We start from the raw sequence: 25490 nt of genomic DNA, 5'->3' as shown, positions 1-25490 counted from the left end.
GTTCAAATGGCTCTGAGCACTATGGGACTCAACATCTTAGGTCATAAGTCCCCTAGAACTTAGAACTACTTAAACCTAACTAACCTAAGGACATCACACACACCCATGCCCGAGGCAGGATTCGAACCTGCGACCGTAGCAGTCCCGCGGTTCCGGACTGCAGCGCCAGAACCGCTAGACCACCGCGGCCGGCTAATCTGCCAGGAAGTTTCATATCGGCGCACACTACGCTGCAGAAAGAAAATCTCATTCTGGAAACGATACTTGTGTTTCAGCCTTATGTCGCTGTACCACTAACTGCATGACACTAACCGTACTACAACGTAAGTCCTTCAGCGCGAAGTCTGAATATCATTCCTATAAAGTTTGTTACCCATACGGTAGTTTTCCGTATATACTGTCTCAAGTAACCAAAGTTTGATTATAACCACACTGCATATGCTTTCTTCATTTGAAGGAAGCTCCAAAAGAAAAATTATTCTCCCCCTCCCACAGTATTTTATTCGACATCTTGTCTGACTGCGTGAAACAACATTAAAAGGTTATTAAAACTAATTACGAAAGGTTCTAAGTTTTTACTTTCTATGCTCAACTACCACACCTCTTGTAACAGCATCTCCTTCTCTTATATTTACACCACCTACGGTGACTGCAGCTGATTTCTTCTTTATGTCGTTGCTCGTATGTCAAGTTTTGAAGTACAATTTTAAATGGAACACCGTATATTAATGAAGTTACACGTCATGGTATAAAAATACATCCTGTAACTGTGTGCCACAGTTAAACTCTGCAACTATTAGAGTAGAGAGTGGCTACATTTACGTCCTAACCAGGCCTTGTCTCACGCAGTAGCAGTACGTTTGGCCTCTTTCACTGCTGTGCTATACAAAAGGTATTGCTGGCGCAGCTACAAACTTGATACTATTTCTTTAACCCACTCACCCTATCTGAGTACATTCATATCCTGTACAGTGACATAGAAGGTTATACAATAATGATTATACACTATCCAGTCACGTTAATGTGAAGACCTGTCGCAAGTCTGATGAACCACCTTTTGCAGCGCAGACCACTGCGAGACGTGCAGTAAGAGGGTCGCTGAGATTCTGGAAGGTACCAACAGGGATGTGGCCAGAAGCGCTAGATTTCTCGGTTGGGGATCCACGGCGCGATCGTTAAATCTGCAGGGGAGTTTGTTGCCTGGGGAGTTCGGTAAACTAATCGCGGAGCTCTTCAAACCACGCACGTACAATGCGAGGTGTGTGACATGTTGCTTTGCCCTGCAGGTAGATGCCATCGTGCCGAGAAGGAACACAATGCATGTAGGGGTGGACATAGTCGCCACGGACAGATACGTAGTCCACTGGGCCTTCCTGAATGACGAAATCACATAGGGAATGCCACGATAACATTCCCCAGACCACAACGCTCCCCCCCACCCCACCCCCTCTGTCCTGGACCTACAAAACATTGTAGCATGGTGTTCGCTACCTGTTAGATGGAGCATAAAATTTGATTCATCTGAAATGAACTCCTGTCGTCACTCCAGTAGCAAATTCCTGCCTTCGTCCCCGATGAACAGCAGCCAGCATGGGCGCATGAAGCAGGCGCCTGCTGCAGTGGCCCACAGCCTACAACGTTGGCTGAACGGTCGCTGAGGAGAGACACTTCTGATAGTCCCTTGGTTGATCTGGGCGGTCAGTTGCTCAACAATTGCACGTCTATTCGCCCGTACACATCTCTGCAATCGTTGTACATACCTATCATCTGTGGCCCGTGGTGTACCACAGCTCCGTAGGCACTGGTTTTGGATAGCGCCATTTCACCATGCACGGTACGCTCGAACCACAGCGGTACGGGAACAGTTTACAAACTTAACCGTTACGGAAATGCTTCCACCCTTAGGCTGGAAGCCTATTATTATTATTATGACGTCAGATAACCCGCTCCGTTTCCGAATTACGGCAAAGACTGCACTGTTCCCCATTTTTCCATGCCCCCCGCGCTACTACTGCCACCTGCTGTCAGTGAGTGGTTATTGGACCGCTGACGACGAACCCGGTGGTCAGATTAATGTTACTGGACCGGGTATGTTGAGGAAACTGTACTCTTTCACACTCTCCTCAAAGTTTAAAATTACAGATTAGAATTTTTTTCCCCAAGTGTCGAACCGAAAAATGAGCCTGACAGAGAAGACCACTGATTTCCGTCATAGCTATAAATACCCTGTAGCATAAAGTTACTAAAGCTAAAGAGAAACGTAGCGCTTACTTGCAGTACACGAAAGATATTCAGCCACGCCTCGTCAGTGACAGCAAAAGCGAATCAAGACAACAAACCATACGACGTTCAGGGATTAAAAAGCGAGTCGGGTACATCTAAGTACACCGGACAAAATAGTAGTAAACGAATTAAAAGAGCAGAGTATTCGCTTTCGAGCCCTTTAGATGATTTAGAACTGGTACCAGGTGATCACGTGAAAGTCCACCGCTGACGTTGGTCGTCGTGGAGACGTGACAGAACGGCAGAAAGAAGATATCGTGTTTGACGTGCCCATGACGACACCGTGAATGAAGTTGCCCGATTTGTTGGTGTATCAGCGCAGACTCTCCAATGTTTCTACAAGGAGGAAGAACCGAAAATAAAGCTTCAGTTGTAGGGTTTTTATTATTATTTTTTTTTCAATGCTTAGACCACGACCGTATGCAAAAGGAGCAACGAGTTCGGCCTATGTAGGCGGGAAGACATTCACTACCTTGGATGTCACTGACACACGACTGATCATAGCGAATGTCTTCTCTAGTGATCACTGAAGTGCCACGAATCTAGATAAGACGATCGCTGCGCACTATCGCATCCACTGTAGTGGGTGTCCTTTCGCCTACATGGCCGAACTGGCCGCTCCTTTAGCGTACGGTTCAGAGACCATCAGGACCTACGCAATTCTAAAACCGTCCAGAACCTTAGCAGTTCTAAATCGGCTCTCACCAATCACCTGAAAGACCATAATCATTCCATCTCATATATAAACACGTTTTGTAGCATTTCACATTTTCAACGTAAGGGCCCTGTTTTAATATTTTAGAAGAAATCGGAATGATCACCATTCAAAGATAAGGGAAATTAGAGCTCATAGCCTACTGAGGCGTTCAGACACTCGTTTTCCCTCGCGCGATCCGCGAGTGGAACAGATGGGGGAGAGGGGAGGGGAATATGACTTTGGCGCGAATTGTGCCCTCCGCCACACACCGCTTGGTGGCTAGCGGAGTATATATGTAGATATCGATTATGTTTCATTGAATGGTTCGCACGCTGACACTTGTTGACGGCCCAGCACTGAAATCCGCAGCAATTTGCGGATGGGTTGCACTTCTGTTACGTTGAACGATTCTCTTCAATCGTCGTGTTGGTCCCGGTCTTGCAGGATCTTTTTCTGGCCCCAACGTTATCGGAGATTTAATGTTTTACCGTATTCCTGTATTCACGGTACACTCGTGAAATGGTCGTACGGGAAAATCCCCACTTTACCGCTACCTCGGAGATGCTGTGACCCATCGCTCGTGCGCCGACTAGAACACCACGTTCAGACTCACTTAAATCTTGGTCACCTGCCATTGTAGCAGCAGCAACCGATCTAACAACTGTGCTAGACATTTGCCTTATACAGACGTTGCCGACCGCAGTGCCATATTCTGCCTGTTTATATATCTCTGTATTTGAATACGCGTAACTGTACCAGTTTGTTTGGCGGTTCAGTGTACGTTCCACATTGCTTAGTAGTGCGACGCTTTTCAATAGAAGTGCCTAATGTGTACGCTCTTTTAGCTCATGTCTAAGGTACGGTATTTTTCGTCGCCATACGCGTTCCCACTAAATTTAAATTTGCAAGCCACTCATGGAAAAGAAAAAAAAACTCATTCTGTTTTACGGTTTATACATACGCCGTAAGTCGCCAGCTTCCAGTAGGAGTTTTCCAATAGTTCCTTTTCCACTCATAATGTACTCTTAAAGCTTTTCATCCAACTTTTTTGTAACGCCTTTTCTTTTTAGATGTAAATTACCAATTCAAATTCTGAACGCGCAAGATAGTTGGTTCAGCTTTATTCTTCCCGTCAACAGATGTACATTTGTCAATTGGTTTACCAATCTACTTTCTCCACTGCGTACGTTACTTCGTGCTCTGCGCTCGTTGGTGGTGCACCGTGGCCTATACTCTCCATCGCAGCGCCAGAGGTCGCAGCACAAAATATAAGTTTCAGGTGTCCATTCCATACTTCTTTACCCATGTAGTCGCCCATTATACCGTCTGGTGTCGCCTTACGTTTTACCGCACGTAGCCCGACCAATGTTTTCTAAAAATGTTATACAGAACTTCTGTTTTGTTTTCCCATGTATACTACTTCGTGTAAGGATTATTATCAGCTTCAGTCTCTTGTTCATTTTCAGTATCACATCTGATGATGGGCACTTAATAGCCCGAAACAGGTCATTTTCTAACCATTGAAAATAAAGAAAACCTAACAACTGAAGCGGCATTTTCAAATTCTGTTATACTGTTCAGTGGCGGATGTTCATCTGGCAGGCCTGTTTGTCGTTTCCATAAGGAATTAAGCACCACTCGTAGTCACGTAACGTGGCGCCAGAGCGGCCGTCCTAAAAACGTCCCAACTGACAGAGACCAGTGTCATGCCTTGTCAATGATAATCGCTCTGAACCCAGGCAGTTACCGGAGATCCGCATCAACCATCCGAGCGAACATTGGGAAGGGAATTGCATGCAATGGATTGTTGGAGACGAGTACTTTGCAAGAGTCCGCTGCTCAGAAAGGAACACAGAGCTACACTGGACAGCAGCTGTATCGAGGCATGTAGTATTATCAGACGAGTCGCGATTTTGCCTATTTTCAAAAGATGCAAGACGTCAAGCGCACCGACCCAATGTGGAGTTCACCTCGCAGTGCGTGGGGGGTGGCGTTCAGGGACGTTTTCGGGTGTTCTTAGTTGGTTGGTTGGTTGGGTTGGGGAAGGAGACCAGACAGCGTGGTCATCGGTCTCATCGGATTAGGGAAGGATTGGGAAGGAAGTCGGCCGTGCCCTTTCAGAGGAACCATCCCGGCAATTGCCTGGAGTGATTTAGGGAAATCACGGAAAACCTAAATCAGGATGGCCGGACGCGGGATTGAACCGTCGTCCTCCCGAATGCGAGTCCAGTGTCTAACCACTGCGCCACCCCGCTCGGTGGTGTTCTTAGTGCGATGGGTAAGGTCCACTTATACAAGTTACCTTGGAGTTATTCTCGGTGACCGTGCGTTGTCCTTTCTTCCGTATCCTTCTGATGAGTATGCTGGGGACTTTCTTTATCGCCGATTTTAGGACATTATTAAGGCTACGCGCTCGAGTAGTGGAGCCCGACCTGGACTAGTGGTCGAAGAAAATGTGTTTACTCTATCTGACATGCCGGGAGAGGACTACTGTCCTGACGCCATGTTACATGACTGTGAATGCTTTGTAAATCCTTTTGAGAGTCTACGTTGATACACTAACAAATCAGGCAGCTTCATTTAAGGTGTTCTCAAGGGCATTGTCCAAACATATCTCCATTCTCCTGATCACTAAACACTGTGCTGATAATCTGGGTTACGGATTAAATCCTAAATTTGACAGGAGTGTCTCATAGAACAGGAAAATGTAACACTGTTGATGTAAATGATCCATCCGTTGGACGCTGAGGTTGGGCTCATCTGTCATCTTGGTATCAATGGAAAGGAATACGGTTTATGCCTCCACTAGGTTTCACCTTACTTTCCTTTAGTTCCACATTCCACAATGATCCATCATAACAGAAACAAAGCTCAAACACAAAACTCATTGTTTTAATATTACGCAGACACATATTTAATAGAAGGATCTCGTCCAGAATTCCGATGCAGGAATCGTACATTATAACTAGTACTGACAGGTTCAAAATGGCTCTAAGCACTATGGGATTCAACATCTTAGGTCATAAGTCCCCTAGAACTTAGAACTACTTGAACCTAACTAACCTAAGGACATCACACACACCCAATGCCCGAGGCAGGATTCGAACCTGCGACCGTAGCAGTTGCCCGCATCTCGTGGTCGTGCGGTAGTGTTCTCGCTTCCCACCCCCGGGTTCCCGGGTTCGATTCCCGGCGGGGTCAGGGATTTTCTCTGCCTCGTGATGGCTGGGTGTTGTGTGCTGTCCTTAGGTTAGTTAGGTTTAAGTAGTTCTAAGTTCTAGGGGACTGATGACCGTAGCAGTTAAGTCCCATAGTGCTCAGAGCCATTTGAACCATTTGACCGTAGCAGTCCCGCGGTTCCGGACTGCAGCGCCAGAACCGCTAGACCACCGCGGCCGGCTAGTACTGACAGGACTCAAGGTTTTTTCACTGACTGAGGAGCTTATAACAGACACATTCAGACGATTTTTAATTATTGCAATTTGCTTTTATCATTAAATCTTTGCGATACTGCGCTATTTTTCCTTTCAGTTTCGTAGATTGTGGCATATAGCGTAACTGCTGCAAGACCGATGGTCTGTGCTTCCGTTCACTATGTGGGACCTGTACAGTGTGTGCAGTCTTGAAGATTTTATATAACACATCATAAATGCCAGTTTTCTTGCATTTTCTGGTCATACAGTGTCTTACTGTTTGACCCCAAAGAATACTGGTAGTTAATGCAAACAGACAATTTCACAATGTTTTCGGACTTTATCGATTGGGGATAGTGGACTTAAGGAAAATCTACGTATTGTACAGGCGCTGTCTCCACGGCTCGCTCCATGTGCAGCCTTGAAATCACACACTACAGAGAGCCTACAAATTATGTTTCCTGGTATTAAACTATTCAACTGAACAACACTTCACTTTTATTCTACATCGTCGCCTTTCCTAGTGTGCTAAGGTTTAATACACTCCCAAGAACAGATGGGACGTTACCACCTCTGCCTAGCAGAGAAACATGGAGGCTTTCCATTTCTCCCTTACGCTGAGAGAGGTCCAGCTATGTAAAATAAGCAATACATACTGCAATAAATCAATGAACGCCAACATGATATACATGTGAAGGTTGCTCTGCGAATTCAGGAAGCTAAAAAGAGAATTACTTCACTTCTGCAAGTCCTTGATGGCTATAAAATCAAGTAAAAAATATACAGTACTTGGCGATTCTCGCCTTTGGAAGGTTTCCAGCGTTTGAATTTCAACTCGATCCAGAGGCGGGCAACCATTATCTCCATCTAGGTGGTGCTGTGCCGGCACAGCGACCTACAACATCACACATTTGTGTGAAATAATTCTTTATATCATTGTATTAATTTGCCTTCCAAATACATCTTATGAAATTGCTGCCACTTTTAGTAAGTGGATGGCGAAAATATTTTCTTGCTGTATGCATTATAAGAGATGTGAAACTGAGGAGTTTCGGTTGGTATCCTGCAACGTCAGTTTGGGTTTCGTATGAGTCGCGAAATTTAAAAAAGTTTTTCCCTAACTTAATGTGATTTTACCAAAGTGATATGGCAGGACGTACGTGGTTAGTTATATTTCATTTCATTGAGAGCGTAGAGATGAAATTAGTTTCAAAAATACATCTGCTGCAGGGACGAGTATTCGGAAATCGATCATGTACGTTGTATGAGTAATCAACATCAATGAAGTGCACACTGAAGAAATTTGTAATCTTTCACATAATAGAAGTTGTTTTGTCACGAATTTCTGGGAGACAAATTACCCGCGATCTTTGGGAACGTTCCCTTTGCAGAACAGTGGATCCCAATCTGAGGGTAATCACCTTCTTATTGTTAAAATACAAGATTTTCTGAGGGTAAAAACTAAACGTTCTAATTATGTTCCGGTGACGAAATCATATTATTTTTAAAAGAATATTACTATTGTTTTCCGAAGACTGTAATACCGATGACAAAAGTTAACAATTGCATTTTTTTTTTTATAACGGCATTAATACGTGGCACTATGCGGTGAAGGTCACAGCTTGTGAAATGAATGTATGAACAGCATCTTCCTCACATACTCTCCCCGCAAATACATACTTTGTACTATGTACCATGCATCTATGACATTAATTAGGGAATGTACGTCAAATATGCTTCAATACCTCATGAAAAACACTTCTCCGAATAGTAGGTTGTTCACACAATGGACGCGAAATTGCTAACATTATTCACTTTCCAATGAGAAATTGAACTAATTCGTAGCACGATACAATAGTAACTGCACAATGCGATCAAAAGTATCCGGACACCTGGCTGAAAACGACTTACAGGTTCGTAGCGCCCTCCATCAGTAATTCTGGAATTCAATTTGGTGTTGGCGCACCCTTACCCTTGATGATACCTTCCACTCTCGCAGGCTGAAGTTCAATCAGGTGCTGGAAGGTTTCTTGGGCAATGGCAGGCCATTCTTCACTGAGTGCTGCACTGAGGAGAGGTCTCGATGTCAGTCGGTGAGGCCTGGCACGAACTCGTCGTTCCAAAACATACCAAAGGTGTTTTATAGGATTCAGGTCACGACTCTGTGCAGGCCAGTCCATTACAGGGATGTTATTGTCGTGTAACCACACGGCCAAGGGCCGTGCATTGTGAACAGGTGCTCGATCGTGTTGAAAGGTGCAGTAGCCATCTCCGAATTCCTCTTCAACAGTGGGAAGCAAGAAAGTGCTTAAAACATCAATATAGGCCTGTGCTGTGGTAGTGCCTCGCAAAACAACAAGGAGTGCAAGCCCCCTCCGTGAAAAACACGATCACACCGTAACACCACCGCCTCCGAATTTTACTGTCGGCATTACACACGCTGGCAGATGACGTTCACCTGGCATTCGCCCTACCCACACCCTGCCAACGGATCGGGCACTACACACGTTGGCAGATGACGTTCACCTGGCATTCGCCTTCCCCAAACCTTGCTATCGGATCGCCACATCGTGTACCGTGATTCGTCACTCCACACAACATTTTTCCACTGTTCAAACGCCCAATGTTGACGCTCCTTACGCCGAGCGAGGCGTCGTTTGGTATTTACCGGCGTGATGTGTGGCTTATGAGCAGCCGCTCGGCCATGAAATCCAAGTGTTCTCACCTCCCGCGTGTCATAGTACTTGCAGTGGATCCTGATGCAGTTTGGAATTCCTGTGTGATGGTCTGGATAGATGTCTGCCTAGTACACATTAAGACCCTCTTCAACGGTCGGCGGTCTCTGTTTGTCAACAGACGAGGCCGGCCTGTACGCTTTTGTGCTGTACGTGTCCCTTCATGTTTCCACTTCACCATCACATCGGAAACAGTGGACCTAGGGATGTTTAGAAGTCTGGAAATTTTTCTGAGAACTCTGGATTTCAGTGCTTCGGATACTAACGTGCTGTGTTCGGTGGAATTCGCGCCTCAAAGATATTTCCAAAACGCGTTATTTTATTTTATTTTATTTTATTATTTTTTTATTTTTTGCTCGCTTTCGTTTCCTAATGTGCCTTAAAGTGGTGTATAAAACCTTTACCACTCAAGGAATTCATAAGTTTTGCAATTCCGAGGGATATTTTCACCCAGGAAAATGTGTATTTACACAAAAAGTGTATTTTTATCTGGGAAAAATCCGGCAATTTTTTTTTCCTTTTCCACGTACATACCCTGTTAATTAATTCGGGAACGGCGCAACGAATCGTAATTTTTCCTTAACGATTTTTAGTCAGTACAATCTCCCCTACAACACCCTTACACGCTTTTCAGACTGTTTCTGACCACCCTGAATAAATATATAGAGAATAAAAACAAGATGACGTTTATTCTCCAGCCACCATACCCACTCGAGAAAGCTCCGGGTGACCGCTTCTCTTTCTCAAGATGAAAATAAATTATGCTGAAGTTTATTGACGATTTGCTACAGGAGGTGATTCACTCGGAATTGCAGAGGGTACTTAACACCCTCACAAAGAAAGGATTCAAGAATGTACTTCAGATGTAGGAAAAACTTTGGGACAGGTGTTTTCACTCCCAAAGGGACTACTTGGAAGGTGATGGTCAGAATAAGACGTCGGTAAGACATAATAATTTTAAATAATATATTACGGGAACTTTTGGATACCAGATCGTGCTTCTAAAAACATGCTTTCGATCAAAAAAATTGCTTTCACTGCTGGGGCGATGAATTTTGCTCCGTGTGTAGAGGTGGGAATGCGCACAGCGGCGCCTGCAGGTGCGGCCGGCCTGTCCCTGGGGAGTGTGGCTCGTTATGGCTGCTGAGGGCCGCCCAGCGCAGTCGCCAACAAAAGCTGCACCCGCGGCGGCCGGCGGTGATAAAATATTTCTCACTAATTACGCGGCGCGCTGCTCGCTTGCTGCCCGCCGGCCTCCCCAGCCCCACTATCCCCACCTTCCCCAAAAGCTACACCATTACGTCACACTCGGTGTCTTCACTACGCCGCTGCAGGGCCCGTAGTTCATTAAAGTTATACCGACAGATGCCTAATCTTACCATCTGTGTATATTTCGACATCTGGTCCCACGAAGAAACAGTATGCTTCCCCATGTTGATTGCCACAGTCGGTGGCATAATGGAAGAACAAACAACCTGAGTTTTTCGTCAGTTAACTCTAATTTTGACAGGAACGATAAACATGGCTTCCGGAAAACCAATGTCATATCCTAAACGCGGAAGTACTTAATACAACAACAACCAATATACACATCGGTGAAGAATCTTACACGGTTTTCACTGCTGGAACAGCCGATTTCAATAATGAGGAAGAAAAAACAAAAATAGAAGAAGAAAAGAAGTTCATTTAAGTTTCGAAGAACCTAGTTATAAGCGGAATTAGTTAGACAAAGAGAAAAGCGGGAAAAATCAGAGTAATTATTTCATATGCTTTGATTTACAAAAGTGTGGATAAATTGAAGTTTAACGTGTTCATACTATAGAGTGGTCCCAATTTAACCTAGCGCGCCGTATTTGCTTTATCCATGTGTATTAACAGGTACAGTAATACACGAAATATAACTAATACTCCAGCAGCGATAAAGTATGGCGGTAGCGGCAGCGGTCATCATGGGCTTGAGCGGTGTTACTGCTGGTGGAGTAATTGTTATTCTTCGTGTTTTGGCTCTGAGCACTATGCGACTTAACTTCTGAGGTCATCAGTCCCCTAGAACTTAGAACTACTTAAACGTAACTAACCTAAGGACACCACACACATCCATGCCCGAGGCAGGATTCGAACCTGCGACCGTAGCGGTCGCTCGGTTCCAGACTGCAGCGCCTAGAACGGCTCGGCCACACCGTCCGGCTCCTACCGCTTTTCCATGATTAGCTGACCATTAGTAACAAATGTAGCCTGATGTACACCTAAGTTCGGTGATCTCACAGTGAAGGTCTTGTCGTTGTGCCGGCACTTCGTGTTTTACTGTCCCCGTTAATACATATGGATGAAGCAAATATCGCGCGCTAAGCTAATTTGGGACCACTCTATCCAGTGGACACCTAAGATTCCACTTTAAAACTAACGTCGACACTGGCTTCCGCATGAAAGACTTGAAGAACAGTATTTGTTTGGGCTGTCTCTAGGCACACACTGCAAAAACTAAATTGCAAATATCTGCAGAAACACCAGAGAAAATATGCCTGGCATCTCTTAGGAGGGACACTATACACTATGTGATCAAAAGTAACCGGCAACGCCCAAAAACATAAGTTTTTCATATTAGGTGCATTGTGCCAATCACGACTCACATCACAAATGAAAGCAGATATTAAGAAGATAGGACACCTGATGTAGTCAGCCAATAGTTACATCACTGTTAAGTAGAGAGAATACAAAAATAGAAAAAGTTTATGGTTTAAATTAATATACACGTAGTAAAGCTACAAGAAAAGCTAAGCTTTCACATATAATACTGTTTCTTTCTTTTTTTGCGAGTGTTACCCTTTAAGATACATCAAACACAAACGTGCCAGTAAAATTTTAAATTATGACATCGATTTCTTGTATTCCTGGCCCGAAACTCTTGTAAGTTTTAAGTTTTGAATGCTCTGTCATTTAAGAGATTCATTGCACATTTTCACACGTGACATAATTTATCTTGCGTAAAAGGAAATTTACTTTGAAAGTAACACTTCTCACACCATCATTTGTAATATTTTCCCGCGACGTGCTAGAAATGTGAACTTTTGTGACGTCACGCTCATCGAAAGCAGTTGCTATGAAATATGCACAATCTTCGACCTGAAGCCTTTGACACATTTTGCTCTCGGCGAACAGTTATGTGCGCACTATGTTTTGCTGTTAAGTTTTACATTGGTGTTTCTCTCTCGTTTATGTTTTATTGCGACAATATTATACTACAGTAGCGGGGTAAAGTAAAATTATTTGTTAGACTATCAGTTCTTACCAGTAAAATTAAAAAAAAATTACTCAAACGTAAGACAATGAAAAATTCCCAGAATTCTAACAAATTTCCTGGTTTTTCCCTGTTTTGATCCGGATGAAAAAATTCCCGGGTTTTCCCGGATCTTCCGGTTGTCCAGGGGCGTATACACCCTGTAATTAGCGTTGAAGTTAGTAAATCAGGCCGTTGTGCTCGCAATTTTAAACAGTTCGCCAGAGACAGTGTCGCTAAATGTGTTCTTCGTTTGGTTTCCAGAAAGCGAACAAGAGAGTGATACAAAAATTGAACATGGGACGCTAGTAAAGATCGAATCTACGCCCAAGGCTGAGCAATCTCGTGTGCTGTCACCTCCGTATGAAAACAATTTGTATGTGAGGAGCTGCTTGACTTTTCCGCGCGCAACGACCTGATAGGCTAACTTCAAAGCTAATTAACTCGGAAACGACGAAACGAATCCAATATTTTTTTTTCTAAACAGCCGAGCGGTTCTAGGCACGTCAGTCTGGAACCGAGCGACCGCTACGGTCGCAGGTTCGAATCCTGCCTCGGGCATGGATGTGTGTTCTAAGTTCTAGGGGACTGATGACCTCAGATGTTAAGTCCTATAGCGCTCAGAGCCATTTTTTTCTAAACAGTTATTTCACAGCACAACTTATCCTGTAAGACCCTTACAATGTGTAGCTGCACTCAGAGCAAACAGATACTGCTGATCACGTCTTCAAGCGACTCTCAGTGTCAGTGGCAAGTGTCGGTTCGCTTCCCGTTACAAACAAAATTATTTTTAAAGCAAATTTTGCTTGTCCATTCGACAGAATGGTCCCAAATTAGCCTAGAGCGATATTTGTTTCATCTATATAAGAGGGTCGACCACAAAGTAAGTTCCGTTTCTATTTCTATCCGCGGCAACGCGACAATCGCACTTCCGAGCATACGCGGCAGTTGCTCTGACTCAAGGAGAAGACATGTACGCCATTTTCAGATCGCTGCTGACTTGTGCTTTGTAGTGGTTCTTTATAATGTCAGCCGTAATTGAAAATGCCACCGAGTGAGAAATCATATCTGTGATTCGTTTTCTAAATGCAAAGAAAGTTAAAAGGCCCGTGTAGCCGAGCGGTTCTAGGCGCTTCAGTCTGGAACCGCGCGACCGCTACGGTCGCAGCTTCGAGTCCTGCCTCGGGCATGTATGTGTTTGATGTCCTTAGTTTAGTTAGATTTAAGTAGTTCTAAGTTCTAGGGGACTGATGACCTCAGATGTTAAGTCCCGTAGTGCTCAGATCCATTTTGAGCAAAGAAAGTTAAACCAAAGGAAATTCATCGGCAAATCTGCGAGGTTTACGGATAAAATGCTATGTCAAGTTTTTACTTAGTGCCCTTGCTACGGAAGTTCCGCAAATCTCACGATCACTAATTCATGAAATTGTTACTTCAACGATGATGACGAGCTGAAAGAACATGTTACCACATCTTTGAACACACAGGCCCGAACCTTCTATGAAGAAGGCACACAAAAACTTGTGCCACGCTGACAAGTGCCTACAAAATTTCGGAAGCTATTTAGAAAAGTAGTTTAAGAGTTGTAGATTTTTGTACAATAAATATTTCTTCTTTATTTGTACACGTTTATTTTATATAATCAAACTTACTTTGTGGACATACCTCGTATATTAGCAGGGACAATAATACACGAAGAATAACCAATACTCCAGTAGCGAATGAGCAGTGCTGATGCATGACGGTAGCTGTCAGCACTGGCAAAGGCGATGCTTTCGCTGATATAGTACCGGTTATTCTTCGTGTTTAGCTGTTTCTGTTCATAATTTCTACAAAACGAATATCACACTAAATTAATTTGTGATCATTGTATCGAATGGTTACGTAAAGTTCCGCTTTAAAAATCCTTTTGTTTGTAACGGAAACCAAACCGACGCTTTCCGTTGACACTGAGTGTCGCATGAAAGACGTTATGAACAGCATTTGTTTGGGCCGACTCCAACTACACACTGGAAAAAAAAACTACACTGCAAATATCTATCGGAACGCTATAGAAAATGTGCCTGGCGACTAATAAGATGCATTTAAGAGGGTGAGTCAAATGCAAACCTTAAATTTTTTTAAAATTTTATTTATTGTGCAGAAGTGGTACAAAGCTGTATCACTTTTCAACATAATATCCCCCACGCTCAATGCAAGTCCTCCAGCGCTTACAAAGTGCATAAATTCCTTTAGGAAAAAATTCTTTTGGTAGTCTGCGCAGCCGCTCATGCACAGCGTGGCGTACCTCTTCATCAGAATGGAACTTAACTCCCGTTGCGTCTTTGAGTGGTTCAAACATATGGAAATCACTTGGGGCAAGGTCTGGTGAGAATGGTGGATGAGGAAGACACTCAAAATGGAAGTGAACCTAGGTTTCGTCCCCAGTAACGATTCTTGCAAGGAAGCCATCACCTTCTCGTTCAAAGCGCCGAAGAACTTCTTCACAAGCATCAACACGTCGTTTCTCATTTCAGGAGTCAGCTGCCGTGGCAACCATCTTGCACACACTTTATGAAACTGGAGCACATCATGCACAATGTTGTGTGCTTACCCATGACTAATCTGTAAACATGCTGCAATGTCATTCAGTGTCACTCGGCGGTTTTCCTTCACTATGGCTTCAACTGCTGCAATGTTCTGTGGAGTTACAACTCGTTGTGCCTGACCTGGACGAGGAGCATTTTCCACTGAAGTCACACCATTTGCGAACTTCCTACTCCCTTCGTAGACTTGCTGCTGTGACAAACATGCATCACCGTACTGAACCTTCATTCGTCGATGAATTTCAGTAGGTTTCACACCTTCACTACGCAAAAACCGAATAACAGAACGCTGTTCTTCCCTGGTGCAAGTCGCAAGTGGGGCGGCCATCTTTACACTGATACTGCGACAGTATGCGTGCATCTGCACTATGCTGCCACCTAGAGGCCATTCTGTACGCTGTTTGTAGCACGCTTACCAACTTACAGGATAACGGCGCGAAATTTCGATTTGTTATCACAAATGTAAGGTTTTCATTTGACTCACCCTCGTACAACAGTCCGCCTTGCGCCTAGTCTCCATGCGACTGTGTTTGCCCCACACGCTAAGCAGAGGCGCGCGTGTAGGTTACATGCCTACTTCTCAACATGTACGTGCAAGTGATTCCATTCACACCTGTGTACACACTAAGCACCTCTGCTTCGGTATGGGGAACGCCGCAAGGCGCACAGGTGCAAGCACACCTTTACGAGCTACACTTTATACAAGCTGCAACACATCCCTCAAATATGGCAGTTTTACGAGGAACATAGGAGTAGAGTTCGGCTTTGCGCGGCGAAGGAATAGCCAGCATAAATATGATGTGAGTTGGTAACTGACTCGCGTAGTTCGGATCATTATGTGTATACATATGGCGTATAAAAGAACAGCGAAAAAGTGGAGCCACAAGTACGCAAGAGCAGTTTAATCTCCGGCTTAACATTTAAAACTCTCAATTGTCTCCAAAGGCAGAGGCGCTCTGCTGCGATCGTTCCGATCGAGCGAACAATAAATTACTCCTAAAGCCGAGTTGTTCTACTTTGAAAAGATGATCATTTACAGAACTGTTCGCTTCTACTGGTTACGGTAGAAGGCACCTCTCAAATGAATGACGTCATTGCTCATCCTGGGCCTGCTCGCACAGCGCCAGCGCACTAGCTTGCGAGACAGAGGTGAGCCTGACCCAGATGAAATCCGCGCGGCGGACTGACGACCGTGTGTAGATACACCAACCAGCCTGATGAGTGGACAGCACAAACGTCACGATAAAAAAAGTTAGCTCTTACTCTACTAGTCCAACATGTAAATATTTTTCCTAAAAAAATTACTTATTTTCAAAAGTGAAGTGGTTTGGTTTTTAATCTTAACCATTCTCAGAGACTCGAGAGTTTTCTTGTTTCCTGTATATACCGTAGTTCAGCGGATTAGGCGTCACAGCTGGGAAATGCAGATTTCAACAGCTACCAATGACTACAGGGAGATTTACGTTTCTAAAATGTTCTATCACCTCTGTAACATGTAATGAGAAGAGCCACGTCTGTAGTGCATTGTATAACATGACATATTTAGATTTCGATATCCATTAACTCCTTGCCGTACTCTGACGAGAACAACTCGTGGAAACAAATGCTGACCAAACGTAAACATAATTAGTCACACTCGTGGGAACGAAAGCCAGGCTAAACTTTTTTTGTATGTCGGATATGGCTCTATTCAATGCGTAAAACAGTAGACATCCAAAGAATGGAAATATGTTGGTTGCCGACTGGAATAGCAGAGGTAATGTTAAAAATGGCCAGTTCCCCGACTAAGAAATGCGTAGAATGTCATCACTCGGTGAAACATCTCTTCGACTCCAATCGCAATACTGGACTCATTTCTCAAAACATATCGATCTGACGACTTCTTCATTAAAAAAAAAAGTGTGCAAAGTTTGCATAAAACACGAAGTAGGAAATGACTTGGGACTGCGCGGAGTATAAATTGGCGTTACGTCTGCTTTCGGGGCTACCATGCCATTCAGAACAACTAATTTCTACCGTTGTAGGTATTTTCATATTAGAAATTTGTTCAAGGCAGCATTTCTACTTGTAATTATATTTTTTTGTTGACAATATCTTCGTTTTGGTGTTGTGTTAGACATTCGTTATGAAGAAGTCACATGTGACGATGTCCACGAAGACCGTGAGTTCTATTAAAGTATTGTTTATGTGTAAAAATTTATATTTATACTTTGAAGTACTGTTTGAAATACTGTATAGCAACAATAGATCTCAATAAGGAACAAGAATTAAACTCGTGTTAACGTCTATAAGACCGGTATCACGTGCAACAATTAAAAGTGTAGCTGCATAGCCGGCCGCTGTGGAGGAGCGGTTCTAGGCGCTTCAGTACGGAACCGCGCTGCTGCTACAGTCGCAGGTTCGAATCTTGCATCGGGCATGGATGTGTGTGATGTGCTTGGGTTAGTTAGGTTTAAGTAGTTCTAAGTCTAGGGGACTGATGACCTCAGATGTTAAGTCCCATAGTGCTTAGAGCCATTTGTAGCTACGTAACAGGTATCCGCATGTTGGCTTATGTTGCGATTGTGTCGCGCATCACGCTGGTCCATTTCGCACGCATCGTCTCCAATCGCTTGGACACGGAGATAATAAGTCATTGGAAGCTTATACTAATTCCACTAGGGCCGTTTAATATTCTGTGTTGCACAGTGTTTTGACTCAAATCAGCTTTACGACAAGAAATTGTCTGGAGTATTCTTTACATACAAGATACTAATTTACATTAGTGATGGCATCAGTTTCGCTAAGCAAGCCGTGTTACGAACATGTATGAAATATACTATTAGGTTCAGAAAAATTCAGCATTAATTCATTCATACGGAATAATTACTAGCAATTACGCCTTTGCGCTGTATTTCTACATAATGTGGCTCAGTTGTTGATTTAATCAAATAGGAATTTTCAGGTGACTGTAGGACCTTTTCAAATGAGTCATGCTCTGCAGTGCTCTTACACTAATTTTTACAATTATACATTTAATCATACAACTTCAAAATCGAAACAATATATATATATATATATATATATATATATATACTCCTGGAAATGGAAAAAAGAACACATTGACACCGGTGTGTCAGACCCACCATACTTGCTCCGGACACTGCTAGAGTGCTGTACAAGCAATGATCACACGCACGGCACAGCGGACACACCAGGAACCGCAGTGTTGGCCGTCGAATGGCGCTAGCTGCGCAGCATTTGTGCACCGCCGCCGTCAGTGTCAGCCAGTTTGCCGTAGCATACGGAGCTCCATCGCAATCTTTAACACTGGTAGCATGCCGCGACAGCGTGGACGTGAACCGTATGTGCAGTTGACGGACTTTGAGCGAGGGCGTATAGTGGGCATGCGGGAGGCCGGGTGGACGTACCGCCGAATTGCTCAACACGTGGGGCGTGAGGTCTCCACAGTACATCGATGTTGTCGCCAGTGGTCGGCAGAAGGTGCACGTGCCCGTCGACCTGGGACCGGACCGCAGCGAGGCACGGATGCACGCCAAGACCGTAGGATCCTACGCAGTGCCGTAGGGGACCGCACCGCCACTTCCCAGCAAATTAGGGACACTGGTGCTCCTGGGGTATCGGCGCGGACCATTCGCAACCGTCTCCATGAAGCTGGGCTACGGTCCCGCACACCGTTAGGCCGTCTTCCGCTCACGCCCCAACATCGTGCAGCCCGCCTCCAGTGGTGTCGCGACAGGCGTGAATGGAGGGACGAATGGAGACGTGTCGTCTTCAGCGATGAGAGTCGCTTCTGCCTTGGTGCCAATGATAGTCGTATGCGTGTTTGGCGCCGTGCAGGTGAGCGCCACAATCAGGACTGCATACGACCGAGGCACACAGGGCCAACACCCGGCATCATGGTGTGGGGAGCGATCTCCTACACTGGCCGTACACCACTGGTGATCGTCGAGGGGACACTGAATAGTGCACGGTACATCCAAACCGTCATCGAACCCATCGTTCTGCCATTCCTAGACCGGCAAGGGAACTTGCTGTTCCAACAGGACAATGCACGTCCGCATGTATCCCGTGTCACCCAACGTGCTCTAGAAGGTGTAAGTCAACTACCCTGGCCAGCAAGATCTCCGGATCTGTCCCCCATTGAGCATGTTTGGGACTGGATGAAGCGTCGTCTCACGCGGTCTGCACGTCCAGCACGAACGCTGGTCCAACTGAGGCGCCAGGTGGAAATGGCATGGCAAGCCGTTCCACAGGACTACATCCAGCATCTCTACGATGATCTCCATGGGAGAATAGCAGCCTGCATTGCTGCGAAAGGTGGATATACACTGTACTAGTGCCGACATTGTGCATGCTCTGTTGCCTGTGTCTATGTGCCTGTGGTTCTGTCAGTGTGATCATGTGATGTATCTGACCCCAGGAATGTGTCAATAAAGTTTCCCCTTCCTAGGACAATGAATTCACGGTGTTCTTATTTCAATTTCCAGGAGTGTATATATATATATATATATATATATATATATATATATATATATATATATATATAATCTGCAGACAAGCGACGAATGAAAATCTGTACCAAGGACGTGATTTGAACCCGGGCCTCCTGGCACTGTGCCTTTAGGAGGGGAGCGAGGCGTGCTAGGGTAATCAGTGCAGTTGTGGAAAGCCACTACCAGGATGACTTTAGTGATTACCGCATCTGCCTAATGAGCAGGAGGCCCGGGTTCAAATTCCGACCTTGGTACAGACTTTCATTCGTTGCTTCAGTCTGCATATATACATCGTAGATGTTTGAGACTTGGAAGGATCTCTGAAGTCGTATAGTTTTTGGAAACAAAAATGTGGTGATAGCAAAATGCAATCTCACTTTCCTTTATTTAATGCTAATGTTCTTAGCGCTTCTGGTCAGTAAACCATCAACAGTCAAGGTTTAAAGACAATAAGAGGTCACAGGATAAAGTAACGACAAAATACAATAAAAAGTGCAAAAAGAAACTTCAATATGTCTTTCACTAAAGGAAGCCACAAGGTAACACCGAATGGTAACAACAGCTGAGGTTTGGCAGTTGCCAAGTTTAAGTTACACCCCCTCTGCCTCACAGTGGAATGTAATTTAGTAAGACGTATTCATAGCAAATAAAAAAATGATTCAAATGGCTCTGAGCACTATGGGACTTAACTTCTGAGGTCATCAGTCCCCTAGAACTTAGAACTACTTAAACGTAACTAAGCTAAGGACATCACATACATCAGTGCCCCAGGCAGGATTCGAACCTGCGACCGTAGAGGTCCCACGGTTCCAGACTGTAGCGCCTAGAACCGCTCGGCCACCTCGGCCGTCAGCAAATAAAAGAATTAAAAAACACCCAGAAATATTTTACTGTTTTAAAAGCTAAAAGCAAGTTAAAACTAAGTGACAATGATATATCACAGGTGTAACAACGAAGAAACATATTAAAACACCACCTACATTGCTTACATGGCATAAGGAAATCTCATGTTTGTCTATTGACCGAAAGCACTAACAACATTAACGTTAAAAAATACAATCAAGACAGTTTTTTTTTTAAATGAAGGCATAGAAATCGCAGTAGTTCCATTGGCGTTATGTCTAAAATTAAAAATGATCTGCCTCGGTATTTCTGTATTGACAAAAAGAACGGATTAGTTTTATTTATTTACTTTTTTTTTAATCTGTGAAGACATACTGGAAAGAAAACTGAGGAAAATGGAAACTAACATAATCAGAAACTAAACAGTTTATTGAAAAGCATCTCCAATCGAATTGACTTTTTTGGTTTTCTACACTGCGAACAGAACAAAGTGGACAGATGTTAGTGATACACGAGAAGAAATAAAAGTACATTCACTGGTCGTACGGTGCAAGCCGCGAGAAAACTAATTTATTGTCCAGTCAGAGCATCAGCGTTTAGTACGAAAACTGTAATATGCGCCTGATTATGTGCAAAGCCTTTTGGTTTATTCTGAAACTGATACGAGTTAAATGCAATACACTTAAGATCAAGTAAATGGAATGGTATGTTGACCTTAGTCAAGTCTAAATACAGTATTCACCAAGCTAATGTTTATTGCACCACTTATCAACCGCACTAAGCAGCCTATTACACTGTAACATGAATTCTACTTCCCACCCCCACTCAAAAAAAAAAAGAAACGAAAAAAAATGAAAAAATTGAGCTTGTTCTGCCAAAGACTGGACAGAGACTGTCACCACTGTATGGCCCGGACGCGTCCACCTCCGCCGAGCTGCCTCTTGCTCCCGACGGCGAGAGACTTCATCATCTGGACGACGCCGCACATGGTGTCGGCGAGCTCGCACAGCGTGTCGTCATCGGTGCGCGCCACCATCTTGCGGATGGCGTCGGCTTTGGCCCTCCTCGCGGCCGCTTCGCGCCGCTGCTCCTCGAGCGCCTGCAGGTGCGCGCCGCGGTCCTCCGCCACCAGGCGACTCACCAGCTTCTTCTGCCTGTTCAGGGCTCGCTTATCCTCCGGGTCTCCGTACTCCTCCCACGCCCTCTCCAGCTGCCGCTTCGTCTTTATCGCCTCCACAGTCTCTCTGCTGAGTGGAAACCTATCCATAGTATACGCTATTAAGCTCTGCTGTTACCTGCAACAAAAAGGGGCACTGTAAGTTTCTTCGCTGAAGACTTTATAACACTGCAGAACAATATTTCATATTTTTCACACTTTTTCGTCTCGCGTTTTTTCACGATTTCAACAAATTAACACATATTTTATCATTTTGGCAACGGCTTTGCCGCAGTGGATACACCGGTTCCCGTGATATCACGAAGTTAAGCGCTGTCGGGTGTGGCCGGCGCTTGGATGGGTGACCATCCAGGCCGCCATGCGCTGTTGCCATTTTTCGGGGTGCACTCAGCCTCGTGATGCCAATTGAGGAGCTACTCGACCGAATAGTAGCGGCTCCTTTCAAAGAAAACCATGCTGACGACCGGGAGAGCGGTGTGCTGACCACACGCCCCTCCTATCCGCATCCTCAACTGAGGATGACACGGCGGTCGGATGGTCCCGATGGACCACTTGTGGCCTGAAGACGGAGAGAGAGCTTTTTTATCATTTAATGTCAATACTAATTAGTAGTAGAATTTTGCACAGAGCATAACTTAATCAGAGCTAACACTCGGTTCAAGAATCATAAAAGAAGGTTGTATACATGGAAGAAGCCTGGAGATACTGACAGGTTTGAGATAGATTATATAATGGTAAGACAGAGATTTAGGAACCAGGTTTTAAATTGTAAGACATTTCCAGGGGCAGATGTGGAATCTGACCACAATCTACTGGTTATGAACTGTAGAGTAAAACTGAAGAAACAGCAAAAAGGTGGGAATTTAAGGAGATCGGACCTGGATAAACTGACTAAACCAGAGGTTGTACAGAGTTTCTGGGAGAGCATAAGGGAACAATTGACAGTGGGTAGCTTTGAGGGATGAAATAGTGAAGGCAGCAGAGGACCAAATAGGTAAAAAGACGAGGGCTAGTAGAAACCCTTGGGTAACAGAAGAAATATTGAATTTAATTGATGAAAGGAGAAAATATAAAAATGCAGTAAATGAAGCATGCAAAAAGGAATACAAACGTCTCAAAAATTATATCGACAGGAAGTGCAAAATGGCTAAGCAGGGCCCGAGAACAAATATATAATAATCTAGAGGCTTATCTCACTAGGGGTAAGATAGATACCGCCTACAGGAAAATTAAAGAGACCTTTGGAGAAAGGAGAACCACTTGCACGAATATCAAGAGCTCAGGTGGAAACCCAGTTCTAAGCAAAGAAGGGAAAGCAGAAAGGTGGAAGGAGTACATAGAGGGTCTATACGAGAGCGATGTTCTTGAGGACAATATTATCGAAATGGAAGAGGAGGTAGAAGAAGATGAAATGGGAGATATGATACTGCGTGAAGAGTTTGACATAGCACTGAAAGACCTAAGTCGAAACAAGGCCCTGGGAGTAGACAACATTCCATTAGAACTACTGATAGCCTTGGGAGAGCCAGTCCTGACAAAACTCTACCATCTGGTGAACAAGATGTATGAGACAGGCGAAATACCCTCAGACTTCAAGGAGAATATAATAATTCCAATCCCAAAGAAAGCAGGTGCTGACAGATGTGAAAATTATCGAACTATCAGTTTAATAAGTCACGGCTGCAAAATACTAACACGAATTCTTTACAGACGAATGGAAAAACTGGCAGAAGCTGACCTCGGCGAAAATCAATTTGGATTCCGTAAAAATGTTGGAACACGTGAGGCAATACTGACCCTATGACTTATCTTAGAGAACAGATTCAGAAAAGGCAAGTCTACCTTTCTAGCATTTGTAGACTTAGAGAAAGCTTTTGACAATGTTGATTGGAATACTCTTTCATATTCTGAAGTGGCAGGGGTAAAATACAGGGAGCGAAGGCTATTTACAATTTATAAAGAAACCATGTATGGAAGTGAAACGTGGACGATAAATAGTTTAGACAAGAAGAGAATAGAAGCTTTCGAAATGTGGTGCTACAGAAGAATGCTGATGATTAGATGGGTAGATCACATAACTAATGAGGAGGCATTGAACAGAATTGGGGAGAAGAGAAATTTGTGGCACAACATGACTAGAAGAAGGGATCGGTTGGTAGGACGTATTCTGAGGCATCAAGGGATCACCGATTCAGTATTGGAGGGCAGCGTGGAGGGTAAAAATCGTAGAGGGAGACCAAGAGATGAATACACTAAGCAGATTCAGAAGGATGTAGGTTGCAGTAGGTACTGTGAGATGAAGAAGCCATCACAGGATAGAGTAGCGTGGAGACCTGCATCAAAGTCTCTGGACTGAAGACCACAACAACAACTAATTATTTACAATACCGTAAGAAAACGTATTACAAATCACTCGAAAACAATATTGTAAGAAAAGTAGTACACACACTGGCAATGTCAGTGTTTTTACTATCTGTACTACTATATAAAAACTAGTCGTTGTTTAGCGTAGTTACCGAAAATCTCGAAAAGTTTTTTTTTAATGGCTCTAATCACTATGGGACTTAACATCTGAAGTCATCAGTCTCCTAGACTTAGAACTACTTATACCCAACTAACCTAAGGACATCACACATATCCATGCCCGAGGCAGGATTCGAACCTGCGACCGTAGCAGCAGCGCGGTTCCGGACTGAAGCGCCTGGAGCCGCTCGGCCACAGCGGGCGGCTATATTTTTTTACACGGTACTTAGACAAACATACATAAGTCATTGGTTATACATTTTTCTCAACTAATACGTTCAAGTTTTCTGTTACGAGCGACTGCGAGAAAGAAAATGGTGTGCTGTGAAAATGTGCGGTTTCATTTTCTTTCTCGTAGTCACTTTCAAATGCGACAGCAGGGCATGTAAACTATTACACAAATTGTTTCTCCCATATACACTCATCCCCTAAACAGCAATGTGCTGTTTTGTTATATTCCTCGCCATCAGTTTTACGAAAAACAGGGAAGTTGTACAGGGTATCCATAAATTATCTTCCAAATTAAGACTTTAATATCTTTAAACCAGTACTAGGTATCAACAAACTGTTTTCAACATGTGATAAGATATAACTCAAAGTTTTGTTTCCTCATTCGTACACACCTGTGTGTGCACTCTTAATGTTACGGATAATGTCTAGTCGGAAATTGAATGCCCCAAGTGATTTCCACTCAAAGACGCAATGGGAGGAGAGAAGTTCCGTTCTGATGATGAAGAGGTACGCCACGCGGTGCATGAGTGGTTTCTAAAGGAATTTTTTTCTAAAGGAATTTATGCACTTTGTAAGCGCTGAAGGACTTGCATTGAGCGTGGGGGATATTATGTTGAAAAGTGATACAGCTTTTTACCACTTCTGCACAATACACAATACTTAAAAAAATATTTAAGGTTTTTATTTGACTCACACCCGTACTAATGATGAAGAGTAGGCTGAAGTTTAAGAGACTCGTCAGGAAGATTTAGTGCGCAAGGAAGTGGAATACGGAAGTACTAAAGAATGAAGAGATACTCTTGAAGTTCTCTGAGGCTATAGAAACTACGACAATGAACAACTCAGTAGGCAGTACGGTTGAAGAGGAATGGACATCTCTACAGACGGCAATCACAGAGCTGGAAAGAAGCTCGTGGGTACAAGGAAGGTAAATGCAAAGCAACCATGGGTAACAGAAGAAATACTTCAGATGGTCGACAAAAGAAGAAAGTACAAAAATGTTCAGGGAATTTCAGGAATACAGAAATACAAGTGACTTAGGAGTGAAATAAATAGGAAGTGCAGGGAAGCTAAGGTGAAATGGCTACATGAAAAATGTCGAAAAAGAAATGATTATTGGGAGGACTGACTCAGCATATAGAAAAGTCAAAACGACCTTCCGTAAAATTAAAAGCAAGGGCGTTAACTTGAAGAGTTCAATAGGAATTCCACTGTTAAATGTAGATGGGA

General features: G+C 43.9%; 1 protein-coding gene across 3 annotated transcripts in view; it reads right to left on the bottom strand.

Moving 5' to 3' along the window:
- Window positions 1–20728: 20728 nt before the first annotated feature.
- The window catches only part of LOC126191543 (uncharacterized), a 513913-nt gene continuing 509151 nt past the window's right edge, over window positions 20729–25490 (bottom strand). For all 3 annotated transcript variants that reach the window (XM_049932449.1, XM_049932450.1, XM_049932451.1), the window contains one exon: window positions 20729–21624. In XM_049932449.1, the coding sequence (XP_049788406.1) occupies window positions 21225–21596 (372 nt within the window). In that variant the 5' untranslated portion in view covers window positions 21597–21624 and the 3' untranslated portion in view covers window positions 20729–21224. The remainder of the gene's footprint in view (window positions 21625–25490) is intronic.

The sequence above is a fragment of the Schistocerca cancellata genome, chromosome 6 (genome assembly GCF_023864275.1).
Source record: "Schistocerca cancellata isolate TAMUIC-IGC-003103 chromosome 6, iqSchCanc2.1, whole genome shotgun sequence".
Classification (NCBI taxonomy): domain Eukaryota; kingdom Metazoa; phylum Arthropoda; class Insecta; order Orthoptera; family Acrididae; genus Schistocerca; species Schistocerca cancellata.
This window is presented reverse-complemented; position numbering and strand designations above follow the sequence as displayed.